Source organism: Styela clava, chromosome 13 (assembly GCF_964204865.1).
Source record: "Styela clava chromosome 13, kaStyClav1.hap1.2, whole genome shotgun sequence".
Classification (NCBI taxonomy): Eukaryota; Metazoa; Chordata; class Ascidiacea; order Stolidobranchia; family Styelidae; genus Styela; species Styela clava.
The window spans coordinates 12,003,868-12,023,021 of NC_135262.1; the positions used below are offsets into that span (position 1 = coordinate 12,003,868).

The window sequence follows — 19,154 nt, forward strand, 5'->3', positions numbered from 1 at the left end:
TATTAATAAACATAATAATATAAAACATTTTTGTTTGCCTGCAACTTTGTGAAAGTGAACTTGTTTTTCTTTGTGATATCAATAATCAAAGTCCTCATAAGTTCAGCCAGAAATATATACTGGTGTTGCGGGGATCTATAAAAAACTAAAGCTCAATTGGACCTTCAAGAAGAATCTTAGAGACTTAAAATTATGAATCTATGCTGTTAATTGGCTCCATAAATGTTTTTTAGAAGTATTGATTTTTGTTTAAGTTATAATATTATTCGAATGTAAGCGCGCAAAATATTTTCGATACTAATTTTTTATTTAGGCGATTTGTAGACTTGCCCATATCATCGTTCTGTCACTGTAAAAATTTACCATTACCTATGGTCTATATCTACATACTAGAGCAAAGTTTAAAAATGCATGTTTCATATAATATTTTATAATTTTTTCCACAAATTAATTAATATGGTATAAATGGAGGATATTGGCACTGAGTACCACATCCATTTGAACAACAAATTAATCCTTCCGTGCAGTCTACATTTGATTTACATTCATTTGAGCAGATTCCAACTCTGTCGTCAACTGGAGGACATCGTGGGTCTGTAACTAAATTGAAGTGAATTAATAAACAATAATATTAATAGAAGATGTTGTCATCAGTTTTTTTGTTTGATTTTTTTTCAAAACATATTTATAAACTTGGAGCTAGAGTTGTGAAAAACTTCGTAGTTTGCCACTGCTCACGTAATGCCCTTCTTGCATGCCTTTATGGAGAAATTCTAAACAATAGTTTATCGAATCTGTTTGAATTGTTTCGCCGCATTTTTTTAAATCGACATTCTTTAAAATATCAATAAAATCTTCAAACGGGTGCTTTGTGAAATATATTTAAAAATAATTTTTTCCGAAATAATATATATAAATGATTGAGAGATACATTACAATTTCATGTTAGGCTACATACCGTTTTTAATCAGTATTCTATACCTCGTAGTATGAGCAAATGAGAGGAAAAGTACTTAAAAACTAAATTTATGTAGAAAGAAATCTTACATGGTGGTGAGATGCATCTTTGATGGCAACCATTATAGCAACATATATCTCCATTCTTGCATTGGTCATTACTGTAGCATGATGGTGGAAGACACAATATTCTTTTACGGAGTTCTAACATTCTTGGATTTATTGGCGGGCATCGTTCATCTGAAATTTGAAAGTAAATCCATGTTTTAGAACAAGAGTATGGGACTTTTTCATTCTATATTTTTAGAAAATATTATTTCTTGTATGAGCTCAATTATAATACTGCAAGAATTTGTCAGTTTTTTTGGGAACGACAAACAAATCTAAAGACCAATGATCACACACTCTCAAACTTGATAATTTTCCATTGTCTTGGATTTCCTCGTACTTAAAATATATTTGTTTCCTATTTTAAATTTATATCTCGATACAGATTTGGTCAACTGCCCCATTCTTTCATTTAATTGAATTAGATAAATGGATTCAAATTATTATAAATTTGAAAGGAACAATCCCATACCAAGTGGTGCTTTTACACATTGACTTCCACAGCCGTTCGAACAACATATTCTTCCGTAATTACAATCATTGTTTGAGTAACAATTATGAATACAAACTCCTATTTGACCGGTTGCATAAGTGGCAGGACATTTTGGATCCCATCTCGGAAATAATCTGATCCCTAAAAGATGATAAATTAACTGTTAGTAATAATATTATATTGTAACGCTTTATAATTTAATCAGATTTTATTGTCATTTTACTTTTTTATACATATAAAGTATTTCATCAAATACAGTTTATTGCTTTAAAAGAAATTCGTATTTTTACTAGGTTAGAAGATTTCAGTTAGTTATTATCCAGCAATCATAGGATATCACATGTTTCAATAATCGGAAATGCCTTGAAATAAAAATTGAATTAAATTAACCAATTTCTAATAGTACAAACCTGCATTGACATAGGTGAAGTATAGAGCAAAAAAGATCACACTGGCAACTTTCATCATACTGTCGTTGTTTTTCTTTTAAAATTTTCGAAAATCTTTGTTCAATATTGTTTCTTGAAGGTGCAATTTTCAATCTGATTTGAGAACATAAGGAAACGGAGTCATATATATAGGCTATATTGCGAACGACCTTGAGTATTTAATGAATAAATCATCTTGGAAACTCCATATCTTAACATCCTGTCAAAATTCAAGAGTTAATATTTTATTAAAGAAATGATTTCATTGAAGGAGAAAATTTGAAAAGTGAATAATAGAATTGAACACGGGAGAAGTCTTATAGTGTTTTAATCGTATATACAAAATTTAAGATATCCAAATGATGCAACAATCATGACATTGCTTTTTGACATAAAATCCCCATAAATATTTCGTGTACAAAATAAGAAGCTCGTCGTGACAAACTCATACTACCTGATTTCGATGGTGCAATTGACATCCCATTGCCCGCGGGTACATACGTACAACCATTGCAACTCACTGAGTCGAAAGCTTTTTAGCTTTGAATAACAGGTATATTTATATACAATTAAAATTTATACCGAATACCAAAAATCAATGGACGTGACGAAATAGAGATTGTGGATTGTCTCATTGAAAAAGATGACTTTTGACCAGATAAACCTCCTTCAAATAAATGAAGATAATATTAAGCTTACAATTTTGATTATCAAAGATATAGGTAGTTTCCATCGTGCGCTAACGGAGCATTTGTTTTTATTACGTGGAACATATGACGTGAGCATGGTGATGATGTAACGCGGGTATGATATGTTTACGTAATAGATCATGTGAAAAATATTGTACTGCACTATTAGGCCGCGAGCCGAGGCCCTGAAAAACGCCTAGAAAGTGAGTTTCGTAGCGCACATCAGGTAACTACCTAAAAATGATTTTAAAATGTTCCTTAAAAATTTAGTAACAAATATTGCCTTGTTCCCACTTCCAAAAGTTGCACGTTTTACGGAAAAGACGCTTTTACTACAAGAAATATGTGCTACGATCTGTCCTATATTCTCTACATTTTCGGCAATGAACAATGACTTCTGCATGACGTAACAATTGAATCGGATCAGCTGTTAGCGAGCGGATGAATATTAGTTATTACTGCTCGACCTTGCGTTGAGTTGGGCAGCCTTTCCATAGCCCTGTTTAGTTAATATTAGTTAAGTTATGCTAAGACGTTGTTGAAAAATGTATAAGTAAGTTTTTAAACACTTGTAGATCCTTACCGCGGATATGGGCCGTGAGACGAAGCCTTGAACACGCCCAGAAAATGAGTTTCGTAGCGCACATCTGGTAACTGAATAAATTTTTCAGTTTTGTGTGAAAATGAACATACTGAACGCATTACAGCTTGTTCCACAATCCTGATGCGAAATTGAATATAAAGAGGTTCCCGGAAATTCAATAACCATAAGTTTACAACACATACATAAGAACTATGCAATTCGAGAGCCCTACAGCACACTAACACAAATGTATTCCTGTAATGTTTTGCCTGACCAAAATCGGACTTCCTCAGTCAATCATAATTTATTAGGTAGATTAAGAAAAATATGGCATACATGTAACCAACAACAAAAAATACTTTAATTGTGTGACAAGAGTCGCGAGTGACCTCGAAAGCAGCGACACCAACAATGCTGATTCACATTAGCGAATTAATTTTATGTAATAACCACAAGCAGTTTACAACAAGAACAGCATAAAAAGCTACATCCATTTTATAGAAGCTATCAAACGTATTTATTTTTGGGCCATGAAGTCACAAATTAACATCGTGAGCACGAAAACACAAATAAATCAGTTATTTCTCACTTGGAAATTTACCGGAAAAGTCAAGAAAATTAAATGAATGTACAATATGTACATAACATAGTGAACAGAAATATTACAATTAGTCTTTTTTTAGTTTATGTGGTTATGTATTTGAACAAAGGCAATATCATTTCTAGAAACAGGACTACGACACTAACAAATGTCCGAAAAAAATAAAATAAATGATACTTATTAAATCAACTACAATATCTAATTCACTTTCTTCTGAATTGTTTTCGAAATCCACTATCTCGAAATGTGATTTTTGCAGTCAATACAAAAACAAAAATCTGTGCAATTTAAGTTGATTTTGGCACACTTGCATATATTATTTTGACTATTTTTCTTACACTTGCAGTTTGCCAACTCAAGAACTGATTTGAGGGCCACATGCTTCGTCAGTGAATCATTGTTGGGTGATAGAGTATAATCCTTACGTTTGTCAGTGTTAAATAGACGTGCCCTGGTATCATTTACATTCTTCATATTCTCTTCATACAGTGAACAAACAAATTCCTCAGCTTTATTTAATAATGCCTCGTTAAGTAACCATAGATCTTCATAGTTGAGAAAAAATGAATTGAAAACCTCAATGAAGTCTCCAACATGAGTTTGATGGGCAGTTCCAATTGCAAAAAAGTGCTAAAGTATTTCAATATGAATAGCCCATCTGAGCTGTTTGCAACTATTATGATTCTCATATACCTTTACTCTTCAAGACTTCTTGTTTAATCCATTTTATAGCACTGATAGCAGCAGGGATTAGAGCCTGCGTTAGGTCGGATTGATGAATAATTGCCGTTTTCTTTCGTAGTACAGTAGTCTATCTAAAATGAGAAAGAAAATCATATTTGGAACAGTATGAGTGAAAATGCCACTAAATACTAACTAATACCTTGAATACATAATGCATTTTATCTGATGAACTCAATGAGCGTATATATGCTCATTGCATGTAGCCTACTACAGTCCAGCAGTGTTTGCATACCAGTACTAGACAATATCTACACTAAATTTTGATATAGCCTATCACAGTCTGAAATGCCCTATGACAGTATGAGTATGGACTATAGACTATATTAAAACATCAACTGTCTGTCTACAACTTGATTTCTCACCTCTCAATCGTTTCCAATGCTACTTTTCTTTCCACTCGGGCATAACTTATCATTGCTTCCCAGGTTCTTGTCGACTCTATGAATTTAGATTTAGACCAACCGACATTAGTAAAATTGATTAATTCCTTCTCTTTCACACAACCGTGCATCACAGAAACAGCCATTAATTTCTATTTTCAAATATGCTGTGGCCTATATAGTAGTATAAGTCTGCTGAATAGTCAAGAAGAGTCATTAAATTAATCATAAACATTTCATGCAAGCCAGAAAATATCGTTGTTTGTGACATATTATTCTAGGTCTACCCTTCCTTGGAGTTACCGCACCGTACCTGTTTAACAACGTCTTATGAGCTAGTGCTCAACTAAAATTGCTATTTATGGTAAGGATATACAAGTGTTTAATATCTTACTTATATTTTTCAACACCTCCTTAGAATAACTGAACTAATAATAACTGAAAAAAACTATGGAAAGGCTACTCAACGCAAAAGCGAGCAGCAGTAGTAGTACATCTGATATTCATCCGACCACTGGGGATTCACCTACAGCTGACTAATTTGATTGTTACGTCATGCATGAGTCTGCGTTCATTGGCCCGTGATACCGGAAAAGCAGAGAAAATAGGACAGATGGTAACACATAATTACTGTAGTAAAAGCGTCTTGTAAAACGTTGTAAAACGTGCAACTTTTGGAAGTGGGAACAAGGCAATATTTGTTACTAAATTTCTAAGGAACATTTTAAAATCATTTTCAGGTAGTTACCTTATGTGCGCTACGAAACTGAAAGATAAATGGCCTCGGCTCGCGGCCTATATTAATGAACAAGGGTAGAATAACAATAACTCCATGTTACTAAAAACGCTTTGAGTGGCAAAAATGATTGGCGACTTCTTCTAGGACTGAAGGGTCATTCTATTTTAGTAAGCGACAAACTGGGTGTTAAAAAGATATTACACTGCTATATGGTGGGTAAAATTTCATCCGACCATATTTCATAAAAAGTGGAAAATTGAGAAATTCCTTGTTTTCAGTTTACAGTGTACAATTGATTGTATTAGCTAATGCTTCAATCAAGTAATCTAGAAAAAATATATGTACTACATATTATTAAATATGTAATATAATACCATTACAAAACTAAACGATATTAAAAAACTATATCAAATACAAAGTAATTTTTTTGCATTTACACCTCGAAAAAACAACACCCTCAGCTGCGAAGGAATTCATATCCGCATGGGAAGCGATGCAAAAGACCTTATAACAAGACTATTTAGGACCTTAGGTGGACAGGTCACGGTATAAAACGTTTTCGAGCTTGAAATAATTTTTGTATCCTATTCAAATGGAGAAAAGAAATACTACGGACCCTCGGCTGGGTGACACGTACCCGATAGGCCACAGGTTTGGACAAGAAATGTGATATTTTGATGGGACATGCAAATTTTCTGGTACTGTCTTCATAGCAAGTAAATCAAAAAGATAGATTTAAACAAAACTTTGTTCATCAAAACTTATATTTATTATGATAGAAAATCATATAAATGTACTAACTGTAAGTGAGGACTCCAACGCACAATTAGGCATGAATCAAAATCACAGATTCATCTAATACCAATCCTTTAATAGAAATGAAGAACATTTGGATGAGTTTTTGAAATAATTCGGGCTGGTTTGAGTCAGCACTCACTTCCAACAGAGAAAAGGAAAACTTTGGACGTTTACATGCGCTGATAGACAAAAAGCCTCACTTGACTACATAATAGGTGATTATGAATAGTGCTAAAAATTGCGAATCTTATCACTTCAGAGAAAGAATCTCGTCGAATCATCGCATAATCATATTTAAAATCAAATTCAGACTACGAGCAAACAAGTTGAGCACATCGGCAACTACAACTTTTCTTTTGAAAATTTTTGAATTATGACAGGATGTTAAGTTATGGAGTTTCCCAGATAATTTATACTTTAAAAACTCAAGGTCGTTCGCAATATAGCCTATATATATGACTCTTTTCCCTATGTCCTCAATTGAGTTAGAAAGTTGTATCTTCAAAAAGCAATATTGAACAAAGATATTTGAATCTTTGAGAAAGAAAAACAACGACAATATAATGAAAATTGACAGTGTAATCTTTTTTGCTGTATACTTCGCCAATGTCGATGCAGGTTTGTGCAATTAGAAGTTGTTTTATTCGAATTTAATTAGTAATTCTATTCAATATTATTTCGTGCTTATTCATCATCTTTTAGGGATCCGATTACTTCCGAGATGGGATCCAAAATGTCCTGTCACTTATGCAACCGATAAAATAGGAATTTGTATTCATCGTTGGGTGCTCCCGAAGTATGCTCACCAAGATGGCGGACATCGGAACGTAACATGGGTAATTTTTTTCCAAATTTCCTTATTTTAGTCCTATTATCAGTTCGAAGACTAGCCAAGAGCCTCCCGTAGTATTCATACCTAAAATTATGGCCTAACCCTAACCTAGTACACATGTTACATTCCGATGTCCGCCATCTTGGTTCGCATACTTCGGAAGCCCCCCATCGTTGTTACTCAAACAATGATTGTAATTACGGAAGAATATGTTGTTCGACCGGATGTGGAAGTCAATGTGCAAGAGCACCACTTGGTATGTGGTTATTCTGTTTACATTTTTAGTTCCACTGCGTTCAATTATACTAATCTTATTATTATTCAATTAAATCAGAAAATGGGGCTGTTGACTAAATCTGTATCGAAACAGAAAATTAAAATATAAACCAAATAATTCAAGTACGAGACTTTAAATGATCATATTGGCTTTTACTTTCGACGTGACAGCGCATTCCAGCAATAAAAAAATCCTGTCATTGTACAAGGAAATCCAACATAACGTAAAGGCATCAAGTTTTTGAAAGGATCATTGGTGTTAGAACTTATTTGTAGCTCTTAACAAAACTGACACATCTTTGCAGTATTATATTCAAGCTCCTATAAAAAAAACAATCATCTCTCAAAAGCTGGTATAAAAAAAGTCCATAGTTTTGTTCTGATTCGAAAACATAGACTTACTTTTATATTTCAGATGAACGATGCCCGCCAATAGATCCAAGGATGTTGGAACTCCGTCCAAGAAGATTGTGTCTTCCTCCATCATGCTACAGCAATGATCAATGCAAGAATGGAGATAAATGTTGCTATGATAGTTGCCGTCAACGATGCATCTCACCACCATGTACGGTTTCTTTCTACATTTTTTTCTTTCTACAAGTTTTGAATAATTTTTACATTTCAAGTTTTTCACCTATTTCCTCATACTACGATGAATAAGAACCCTGGTGACAAGCATTATGTACATGAACTTGTAATGTAGCTCCCAATTATTAACATATATATATATATATATATATATATATATATATATTGTTTCGGAAAAGTTCGTTTTTTTATAAATCTTTCACGAAGCACCCGTTCCTATGCGACACTATGGCAAACTATACGAGTAATGGTAAACTACAAAGTTTTTCACTATCCTAGATCCAAGTGTATGAATATATCTTCATAAAAATCAAACAAAATAAACTTATGACGAGATCTTTATTTTATATTATTGTTTATTAAGTCACTTTATAATTTAGTTACAGACGCGCGATGTCCTCCAGTTGAAGACAGAGTTGGAATCTGCTCAAATGAATGTAAATCAAATATAGACTGCACAGGAGGATTGATTTGTTGTTCAAATGGATGTGCTACTCAGTGCCAATATCCTCCATTTATACCATATTATTGAATTTGTGTAAAAAATAAAAAAAAATATTATGTAAAACTTGCGTTCTCGAACTTTGCATTAGTATGGATACTATTGGCAATGGTAAATATTTACAGTGGCAGTATGATGATACGCGGGAGCCTACGAAATCGCTCGAATAAAAGATTATCGCTGAAGGGATTTTGCGAGCATACATTAGTATATATAATATTACGGCCTAAATGAAAAACAATGCCTCCACAAAACATCTATGGGACCTATTAGTAGCAGAGATTCATAATTTTTACAAAGTCATCTTATAAATGATTGTTGTTGAACGTCTGATTAGGCTTCAGTTTTTCAATGGCCCACGCAAACGAAGTATATATTTCTGGTGGAATTTATGAGGTCTTTAGACAATTGATTTTTCTAAAAGAAAAATTTATTGGAGGTGTGAAAAACTGTTGCAAAGTATCAGTGAATGTGCTAACGTATAGAGTCCAGGATCCAAAACATCATTATGTGGTTTCAAAGCGCCATCTATCAGAGGGTGGTCCAAACCCAGGCCCGGCTTCATTATCTGTTGCCCGCGTCGCCATTGCGGGAGGGTAAACAAAATTTGCATTTGGTGTTGTTTCGTCATAAAAATAACCAGAAAATTCTTTTGACATAATGTTACATCACTAATGTCATGGAATTGACTAGTGTTATGGATAGCTGAGACAACTAGCGAAGTTGAATAATGTGCTTGGCAAGTCTAAATTGTTAACAGGCTTTCTATCTTTTTGGTCGGGAATATATGCTAACAAAATAGGCTTCATAGAAAACTGAAAATCGATTGCAGAATCTAGTAGCCTAGGTCGACTATGCCTGATAACTAAATATTATTGTTATGGCCGAACAATATAATTCCTGCTGGGTGTTTTTTTCAACCAGCCTAAACAGTACTACAAAAAATTCTGTCTATTGGCCTGAAAATTCAGTAATTACTCTCCTGTATTTCAAATTTGGTAAAATTCGGTATTCAATCAATCCGCAGTTGTTTATTTTGTAAACAAGAGTTTGAAAAGAAAGCTGACCAATTCAACCAGATTTTTGACTGGACATGAGAAGAAAAATACCACAATACTTGTTTGATATGTCTGCAAGTTGTGTCGGTGACAATCTAAAACCCTTTTTTTTCCTTACGGCACTTTCTCCGTTATGAAGAGTTCGAAATTTTACACTAAATGTAGTTATAGTAAGATTTTTTGTACGTTGTAGTGAGTTTTTGGGTGGTTTTAGCTTGAAAAATGACAAATAATGTTCTATGTGTTTGGACAATAAAAGTGTTTGTTTCGTATTGCACTGTTTGCCTATTCTTAACACTTTTCTGACCCGCGAACACATCAAGAATAATAGTGTGGCCCGCGAGGCCGTCAACATTGGACCACCCTGTTCTATCACATGGCTTTATCGCGTAGTCACGACGGTCCTGAAATGTGCTGCAGTGTGTTATGCAGTTTTTCAAAACATTTTTTTTAGTTCACTTTACTTTATGCACTTTACAGCTATTAGAATTGCCACACGTTATTCATGTTGATAAATTTCATTTTGACTAATCCATTTTTACATGGGGGAACTGACTCTGATGACCGTGTGGTCGTATCGCTCCCCCAGTTTATACCGAAAACTTTGCGTATGTTATTATTGTGTGTATGTTTGTTATTGTTGCAACTCATAGCGCTCGTTTTTCTGGTTTTCGAAAAAATAAATCTCTCTCCGTCCTCATAAACCAGAGAAATGTCTACATTATTAAACTGAATTATTTGAACAGAATTATTTGCTTTTTTTTTTTGGGGGGGGGGGATTTTTTATATTAAACTATAAAATTCAGCAATGCGATACACTGAAACTCGGAAAGTTTCTCAATTTACCCCCCAAAATGACTGTAAAATTTACCGAACATTTCTTATAGTGTAACTTTTTATTATGTTTACTTTCTGTTACGTAGGGTATGCTCTATTGTAACGAAACAATGAAGTTACACACTACTTGCTGCGATTTCGCGAACTGCAATTTCTTTATAGACTGAACTGATCTGAGTGACCTTGAGTGATTGTTTCAGTATTTCAAAAAAATCAGTCAGAGATGAGGAAGAAGGATTGACATTGTCTTCATTCTTTAGACCTACAGGCTTCCACACTTTTGAAGCATAAAGTACATATTAACGATCACAAAAATGAGTTTTATTTTAAGGCAACAACTTTTTTTTGTCTAAGTGCTCCATGTGTTTATTCCCCGATAATTTGGCGCCGTACGAACAAAAATTTTGTAATCCGCTGTCTTAGTATGTATTCAGAACTATGCAAATGTATGATATAAATTGTACACTTCATTGCAGGACTACTCGGTATATTTAGTCTTTGTTCAGTGATTCATCCGGGACATTAGTGGATGTACACTGCACAGATGTATATATATACGACAACAAATGTAACAAAGGCTTGAATTTAAAATATGGACGAAAATTGATATTTTGCAGTATCTATTTTGTAAATCGCAGCCTATTAAATGATTTAGAAGTGATACGACTCGTACATTTTTGAAATTTACTTCCGAATTGATAGATAGACAAGTCTCAGATATGAAGGTGATATGTGCAGGAATGTCTAAATGCGGAACAAAGTCTATGCATTCTGCATTGGAAGAACTGGGGTATACAGTATGCGACTATATCGACGTGTTTGTTCACTTGGAGAAGAATTACATGAAATTCACTATCGAAGGTTGGAATTCTGATGAATTTCTATCAATTTATAAAGATTACGATGCGTGTGTTGCCAGTCCGGCATATTATTTTTGGGAGGAATTGATGGAGGTGTTCCCCGAAGCAAAGGTTAGAAATCATACATTCATTCTAAAATTGTAAACATGGAAACGTTAATTAAGTGGCTTATCACTCCCATCATCACCATATAAAATTCAGCATATAATTCTACATCAATATTAAAACTTTGGTTTTACTTCTACTATATAGCTAAAACAACTTTATTTCATTCGGTTTTTTGTTTTCCTAGGTTATATTGATGGTGAGAGACAATGATGAAATTTGGTACAAAAGTATGAAGAGGCAAATGATTGCGAGCGGTAGATTGCGTCGTTTCTACTATCCCCTTTTGTCGTCGACCTGGAGAAAATTTGCTGCATATTTGAATAACCCATGTGAGATTTAAAGCTAGGATATTAAGTACTATACCGAGATAAATATATTGAAATTTGAACAAAAGCCGTTATTCCACACGTTGGAAAACGAGTGATATTGATAGTTCTAAAATTTGAGGAATTGTATATGAATTTATACATTTGCAGGTTATCTTGCGTTTGGGCATAAAACAACCGGTATGTTCAATTTCACCTTGATCGATACACCAGTACTGCCTTTCAAGTTAGTTTATAGAAAACATATTGCTCATGTCATTCATGTAAGTAAAATAGTTTCTTTATCAAGTACATTACAGGAAATTATATTCCTTCGTAATATACAATTGTTTCAAACTGACTCGACGTGTTTGGTATCGTGCCAAACATATACAGCCAACCAAGTATACAAATACAGCCATTTGGGTGATGTACAAATACTGCCAATTCACAAGCATATTTCCCGTGTTAAGAACGATCAGCTGTTGTAAGGCATTATGACTTTATAGATTGCAATTTATTGACATTCCTAAAGGCTTACAACTATATTTAAACAATATAAATATAACAATATAGACTCTCGGATTTGAATGTTAATTTACGGAACCCCTGTACAGTCTTGGTGCAACCCAGGTTGAAAACCACTCGTCTAAACAAAAATCTCGTGTTGGAACAATCTGTATCACATAATCATAGTTTTGTGTCACTTTGCCAGGATAATATATATAATGCTCAAAATACATTTGTCAATATTAAAATGTTTTGGAGTTATATATTCAATCAAGTAAAATACTTACAAACACAGCTTTTATGTATCATTATGGCAACATCATTTTGGTGATTACCGCTGAATGATGCTCAATATCATAATAATTTATTACATGTACTTTTACACTTATCGTGAGCAACTTGGATCAATAGCAGTTTTGGAGTTTCTGTAAGCATTTTTAACGCACTAATTATATCAAATGTTGTGGGGCAATATGACTTCCTATATATCCGCCCATTCGTCACGAGCAGCGGATTGTTAATGCAACGTTACCAACTGACTAGTAATTAATTGTAGCGACCATTAGCAGTATCAGTTATATTTTCATATGAATATTACTATTTTTTCTTTTATTCTAGAATTGTCCAAAAAATCGACTTCTAATAATCCAATGCAAAAGTGATTGGAAACCGTTATGTGAATTTCTTGGTAAACCCATACCAACAAAACCATATCCGTGGATAAACAAGGATGGTGAACTAGCGAATATGCTATGGGAAATGCCTATTTTCAAGCAAGCTCAAAGAGAAATGTTAACAAATGTCACTATATTATTAGCTGGCATTCTGTGCCTGGGAATATATGTAGCAAAGATGAAATGAATGATATGTTTTATTTTTGATATTGTTTTTATTTGTTGGCGTGTTTAGTTTATCTAGTTTGAATTATTCGCCAGAAAATTGTCTGTATTGAAAGAAGTCATATTTGTAGTGGATTAAAATTCCCTTTCAATACAGTATCTCGGAAATGCAGAAAACATAATTCAGAATAACTTTAATGATTAGATTAGTTCATTTCGAATTAATTCACAGTGGTACATTACCTTTCCACATTTTTATATTGTAGTACTTTGATTGTTTTATAATATACAATACCAAAACATTGTAAAATAAACAAACATTTTTATCTAAATTTAGTTCTCATATTGTCTAATTTGTCGGATGTAATCGTTTGCCTACATTTTGTACTGTTTATTTGCATTTGCGTATGATCAATAAACGTGATTAAGAAGTTAAGAACCTTTGTTCCCAGAATGGATGTCAGATCTAGTATTAGAAATCTGATAATCATTATGTACTTCAACAACACTTTCGATGCGATATTTCGAAATAACGAAAATTCTTGAAATTTGTGAGTGGATATGATATTATTCACGATAGTTTCTGTTCTTTTCAGACAAAACTGTCACACCCTTGCAGTAATATTATATTGATATAATATAAGGGTTAATTGTATAAAACATACGTTAATAATAATAAACATAATAATATAAAACATTTTTGTTTGCCTGCAACTTTGTGAAAGTGAAATTGTTTTTCTTTGTGATATCAATAATCTAAAGTCCTCATAGGTTCAGCCAGAAATATATACTGGTGTTGCGGGGATCAATAAAAAACTAAAGCTCAATTGGACCTTCAAGAGGAATCCTAGAAACTTAAAATTATGAATCTATGCTGTTAATTGGCTCCATAAATGTTTTGTAGAAGTATTGATTTTTGTTTAAGTTATAATATTATTCGAATGTAAGCGCGCAAAATATTTTCGATACTAATATTTTATTTAGGCGATTTGTAGACTTGCCCATATCATCGTTCTGTCACTGTAAAAATTTACCAATACCTATGGTCTATATCTACATACAAAGTTTAAAAATGCATGTTTCATATAATATTTTATAATTTTTTCCACAAATTAATTAATATGGTATAAATGGAGGATATTGGCACTGAGTACCACATCCATTTGAACAACAAATTAATCCTTCCGTGCAGTCTACATTTGATTTACATTCATTTGAGCAGATTCCAACTCTGTCGTCAACTGGAGGACATCGTGGGTCTGTAACTAAATTGAAGTGAATTAATAAACAATAATATTAATTGAAGATGTTGTCATCAGTTTTTTTGTTTGATTTTTTTTAAGACATATTTATAAACTTGGAGCTAGAGTTGTGAAAAACTTCGTAGTTTGCCACTGCTCACGTAATTCCCTTCTTGCATGCCTTTATGAAGTAATTCTAAACAATAGTTTATCGAATCTGTTCGAATTGTTTCGCCGCATTTTTTAACATCGACATTCTTTAAAATATCAATAAAATCTTCAAACGGGTGCTTTGTGGAATATATTAAAAAATAATTTTTTCCGAAATAATATATATAAATGATTGAGAGATACATTACAATTTCATGTAGGCTACATACCGTTTTTCATCAATATTCTATACCTCGTAGTATGAGCAAATGAGAGGAAAATTATTTAAAAACTAAATTTATGTAGAAAGAAATCTTACATGGTGGTGAGATGCATCTTTGATGGCAACCATTATAGCAACATATATCTCCATTCTTGCATTGGTCATTACTGTAGCATGATGGTGGAAGACACAATATTCTTTTACGGAGTTCTAACATTCTTGGATCTATTGGCGGGCATCGTTCATCTGAAATTTGAAAGTAAATCCATGTTTTAGAACAAGAGTATGGGACTTTTTCATTCTATATTTTTAGAAAATATTATTTCTTGTATGAGCTCAATTATAATACTGCAAAAATTTGTCAGTTTTTTGGGAACGACAAATAAATCTAGAGACCAATGATCACTCACTCTCAAACTTGATAATTTTCCATTGTCTTGGATATCCTCGTACTTAAAATATATTTGTTTCATATTTTAATTTTATATCTCGATACAGATTTGGTCAACTGCCCCATTTTTTCATTTAATTGATTTAGATAAATGGATTCAAATTATTATAAATTTGAAAGGAACAATCCCATACCAAGTGGTGCTTTTACACATTGACTTCCACAGCCGTTCGAACAACATATTCTTCCATAATTGCAATCATTGTTTGAGTAACAATTATGAATACAAACTCCTATTTGATCGGTTGCATAAGTGGCAGGACATTTTGAATCCCATCTCGGAAATAATCTGATCCCTAAAAGATGATAAATTAACTGTTAGTAATAATATTATATTGTTACGCTTCATGATTTAATCAGATTTTATTGTCATTTTACTTTTTTATACATATAAAGTATTTCATCAAAAACAGTTTATTGCTTTAAAAGAAATCCGTATTTTTACTAGATTAGAAGATTTCAGTTAGTTATTATCCAGCAATCATAGCAAATCACATGTTTCAATAATCGGAAATGCCTTGAATTAAAAATTGAATTAAATTAACCAATTTCTAATAGTACAAACCTGCATTGACATTGGTGAAGTATAGAGCAAAAAAGATCACACTGGCTACTTTCATCATACTGTCGTTGTTTTTCTTTTAAAATTTTCGAAAATCTTTGTTCAATATTGTTTCTTGAAGGTGCAATTTTCAATCTGATTTGAGAACATAAGGAAACGGAGTCATATATATAGGCTATATTGCGAACGACCTTGAGTATTTAATGAATAAATCATCTTGGAAACTCCATACCTTAACATCCTGTCGAAATTCAAAATTTAATATTTTATTAAAGAAATGATTTCATTGAAGGAGAAAATTCGAAAAGTGAATAATAGAATTGAACACGGGAGAAGTCTTATAGTGTTTTAATCGTATATACGTATACAACGTATAAACAAAAATTAAGATATCCAAATGATGCAACAATCATGACATTGCTTTTTGACATAAAATCCCCATAAACATTTCGTGTACAAAATAAGAAGCTCGTCGTGACAAACTCATACTACCTGATTTCGATGGTGCAATTGACATCCTATTGCCTGCGGGTACATACGTACAACCATTGCAACTCACTGAGTCGAAAGCTTTTTTAGCTTTGAATATCAGGTATATTTATATACAATTAAAATTTATACCGAATACCAAAAATCAATGGACGTGACGAAATAGAGATTGTGGCTTGTCTCATTGAAAAAGATGACTTTTGACCAGATAAACCTTCTTCAAATAAATGAAGATAATATTTATGCTTACAATTTTGATTATTAAAGATATAGGTAGATTCCATCGTGCGCTAACGGAGCATTTGTTTTTATTACGTGGAACATATGACGTAAGCATGGTGATGATGTAACGCGGGTATGATATATTTAAGTAATAGATCATATGAAAAATATTGTGCTGCACTATTAATAAACAAGGGTGAGAATAACAACAACTCCATGTTACTAAAAAAGCTTTGAGTGGCAAAAATGATTGGCGACTTCTTCTAGGACTGAAGGGTCATTCTATTTTAGTAAGCGACAAACTGGGTGTTAAAAAGATATTACACTGCTATATGGAGGGTAAAATTTCATCCGACCATATTTCATAAAAAGTGGAAAATTGAGAAATTCATTGTTTTCAGTTTACAGTGTACAATTGATTGTATTAGCTAATGCTACAATCAAGTAATCTAGAAAAAATATATGTATTACATAATATTAAATATGTATTATAACAACGTTACAAAACTAAACGATATTAGAAATCTATACCAAATACAAAGTAATTTTTCTGCGTTTACACCTCGAAAAAGAACACCCTCATCTGCAAAGGAATTCATATCCGCATGGGAAGCGATGCAAAAGACCTTATAACAAGACTATTCAGGTGGACAGGTCACAGTATATAACGTTTACGAGCTTAAATTAATTTTTGTATCTTATTCAAATTAGGAGAAAGAAATACTACGAACCCTCGGCTGGGTGACATGACCCCCTAGGCCATAGGTTCTCAAAGTGCTCCGTACGGAGCCCCAGGGCTCCGCAAGAGAAACCCAGGGGCTCAGCGAGCTATTCGATTACTTTTCAAAATACTGACTTGGCTAATTTAAAAATGTTTCTAGAAGCAAAAACTGCTTTGATAAAATTTTACAACAATATAGCCTCCAAACATGGCAAAGGGGCGGACTTAAAAAATGACATTATTTATAAGCAGGAGCGCAGCCAGGATTCTTAAGAGGAAGGAGGTTCAAATTTGGAATCGGAAATTTACGCGCAACATTTTTGGCGATTCAGGAAAAAGATAACGAGATTTCTGTTGCGTAAAATATATAATTCATGACCAATGCGAACATTTAAAGTGTCTTGTCTTAATAATTTGATTGTGCTCATCGTTACTAACGCTCGATTCGAGATTACTATTAGGATTACTAAAATAAAAGAATACTATTCTAAAATAGCATAAACTGCGTGATAAACTGCCAACTATAAATGAATTGGAGTCGTATTTTTGCGATCTTGGGATTTGTTAAACCTGATTGGTTCTTTCGCACTCGAGATTATTTTTAAGCAAGATATCGCCGTTTGAAAAATCACAAGGTCTTGGCAAAATACGAACGATTGAAATTTATCTTAGTGCATGCGGCTCCGTCGGTAGTTTCAGAGTGAAAAAATGGTATATCGCGCGCATAATTAATTGACTGTGTTTCAATTTCGCAGTTACCACGATGAATAACCGTGGAAAACTCAACATAACATCAAATTTTGTGATTTACATTGTCTATAGAAGCGTTTTTATTCTGACGTGAGTGTGCTGAAACAAAACGTATAGTGTTATCCTTCATTTTAAGTTTTAGTTCTAATATTTTAGAATGCCACTTTTTTAATTTATTTGAATTGTGGATTTACCTCTTTATTAGCTATTATTTCTAGCATTTCGTCGCCGATGATTATAGTTTGGTAACATGTTTTTCACATTAAACTCATAATTCCCCACGAGAACGAAAAAGCAATTATCGTCGTCATTGTGGAACAATACATGTATATGCCGAAGGAAATTTTCGATTTAGGGAGAATAAACACCGGCGTGAAGATGTTTGAGGTTTAAAAACACGCCATGCTGACGAAAACAATCGGCGATTGTAACAAAATGCAATCGCGCACGATATTAGCGGCCTTTTAAGTCTTCCAAAAATGTCAAGAGGGGAAAAGATTCGACCCCTAATTTATTAATATGTTTGTCATGTGTCAAATTTACAGCTTTATAATATACAATTTATCTTTGAAATTTAGATTTATTTATAACTTGTATTAACCCTATTAAAAGGGTTTGCCATTTAAATTGAGTAAAGTACGTTTAACTTACTCAGGAATATTAATCGGAAAGTAACAGTTTTAACATTTATTTTGGGGCTCCGTGAATAATAGTCAACCTTTTCAAGGGCTCCGCAACGCCAAAAGTTTGAGAACCCCTGCCCTAGGCCACAGGTTGGGACAAGAAATGTGATATTTTGATGGGACATGCAAATTTTCAGGTACTGTTTTCATAGCAAGTGAACTAAAAAGATAGATTTAAACAAAGCTTTGTTCATTAAAACTTATATTTTTTATGGTAGTAAATTATATAAATATACTAACTGTAAGGGAAGTCTTCAACGCACAATTAGGCATGAATCAAAATCACAGATTCACTTAATATCAATCCTTTAATAGAAATGAAGAACACTTGGATGAGTTTTTGAAAGAATTCGGGCTGGTTTGCGTCAGCATTCACTTCCAACAGGGAAACGGAAAACTTAGGACGTTTACATGCGCTGATAGACAA

The 19,154-nt window shown here is 33.0% G+C and overlaps 3 protein-coding genes and 1 long non-coding RNA gene across 4 annotated transcripts; 1 reads left to right on the forward strand and 3 right to left on the reverse strand.

Moving 5' to 3' along the window:
- Positions 1-39: 39 nt before the first annotated feature.
- On the reverse strand, positions 40-2,079 carry LOC144431191 (uncharacterized). Its single transcript, XM_078119016.1, has 4 exons — positions 1,969-2,079; positions 1,538-1,699; positions 1,048-1,197; positions 40-600 (listed from the first exon to the last, which is right to left on the reverse strand). The coding sequence occupies exons 1-4, from the start codon at positions 2,024-2,026 to the stop codon at positions 452-454; spliced, it is 519 nt and encodes a 172-aa protein (XP_077975142.1). The 5' UTR covers positions 2,027-2,079; the 3' UTR covers positions 40-451.
- Positions 2,080-2,852: 773 nt separating this feature from the next.
- LOC144431460 (uncharacterized) lies at positions 2,853-5,257 on the reverse strand. The gene is made up of 2 exons (XR_013480035.1): positions 4,966-5,257; positions 2,853-4,674 (listed from the first exon to the last, which is right to left on the reverse strand). It is a non-coding gene; the product is annotated as an uncharacterized LOC144431460 (long non-coding RNA).
- A 5,874-nt stretch (positions 5,258-11,131) lies between these two features.
- On the forward strand, positions 11,132-13,294 carry LOC144431194 (uncharacterized). The gene is made up of 4 exons (XM_078119019.1): positions 11,132-11,584; positions 11,766-11,910; positions 12,058-12,170; positions 13,015-13,294. Exons 1-4 carry the CDS (start codon positions 11,333-11,335, stop codon positions 13,255-13,257), a joined length of 753 nt encoding a protein of 250 aa, XP_077975145.1. The 5' UTR covers positions 11,132-11,332; the 3' UTR covers positions 13,258-13,294.
- A 992-nt stretch (positions 13,295-14,286) lies between these two features.
- LOC144431472 (uncharacterized) lies at positions 14,287-15,996 on the reverse strand. The gene is made up of 4 exons (XM_078119640.1): positions 15,866-15,996; positions 15,435-15,596; positions 14,946-15,095; positions 14,287-14,500 (listed from the first exon to the last, which is right to left on the reverse strand). The coding sequence occupies exons 1-4, from the start codon at positions 15,921-15,923 to the stop codon at positions 14,352-14,354; spliced, it is 519 nt and encodes a 172-aa protein (XP_077975766.1). The 5' UTR covers positions 15,924-15,996; the 3' UTR covers positions 14,287-14,351.
- Between the last annotated feature and the right edge of the window lie 3,158 nt (positions 15,997-19,154).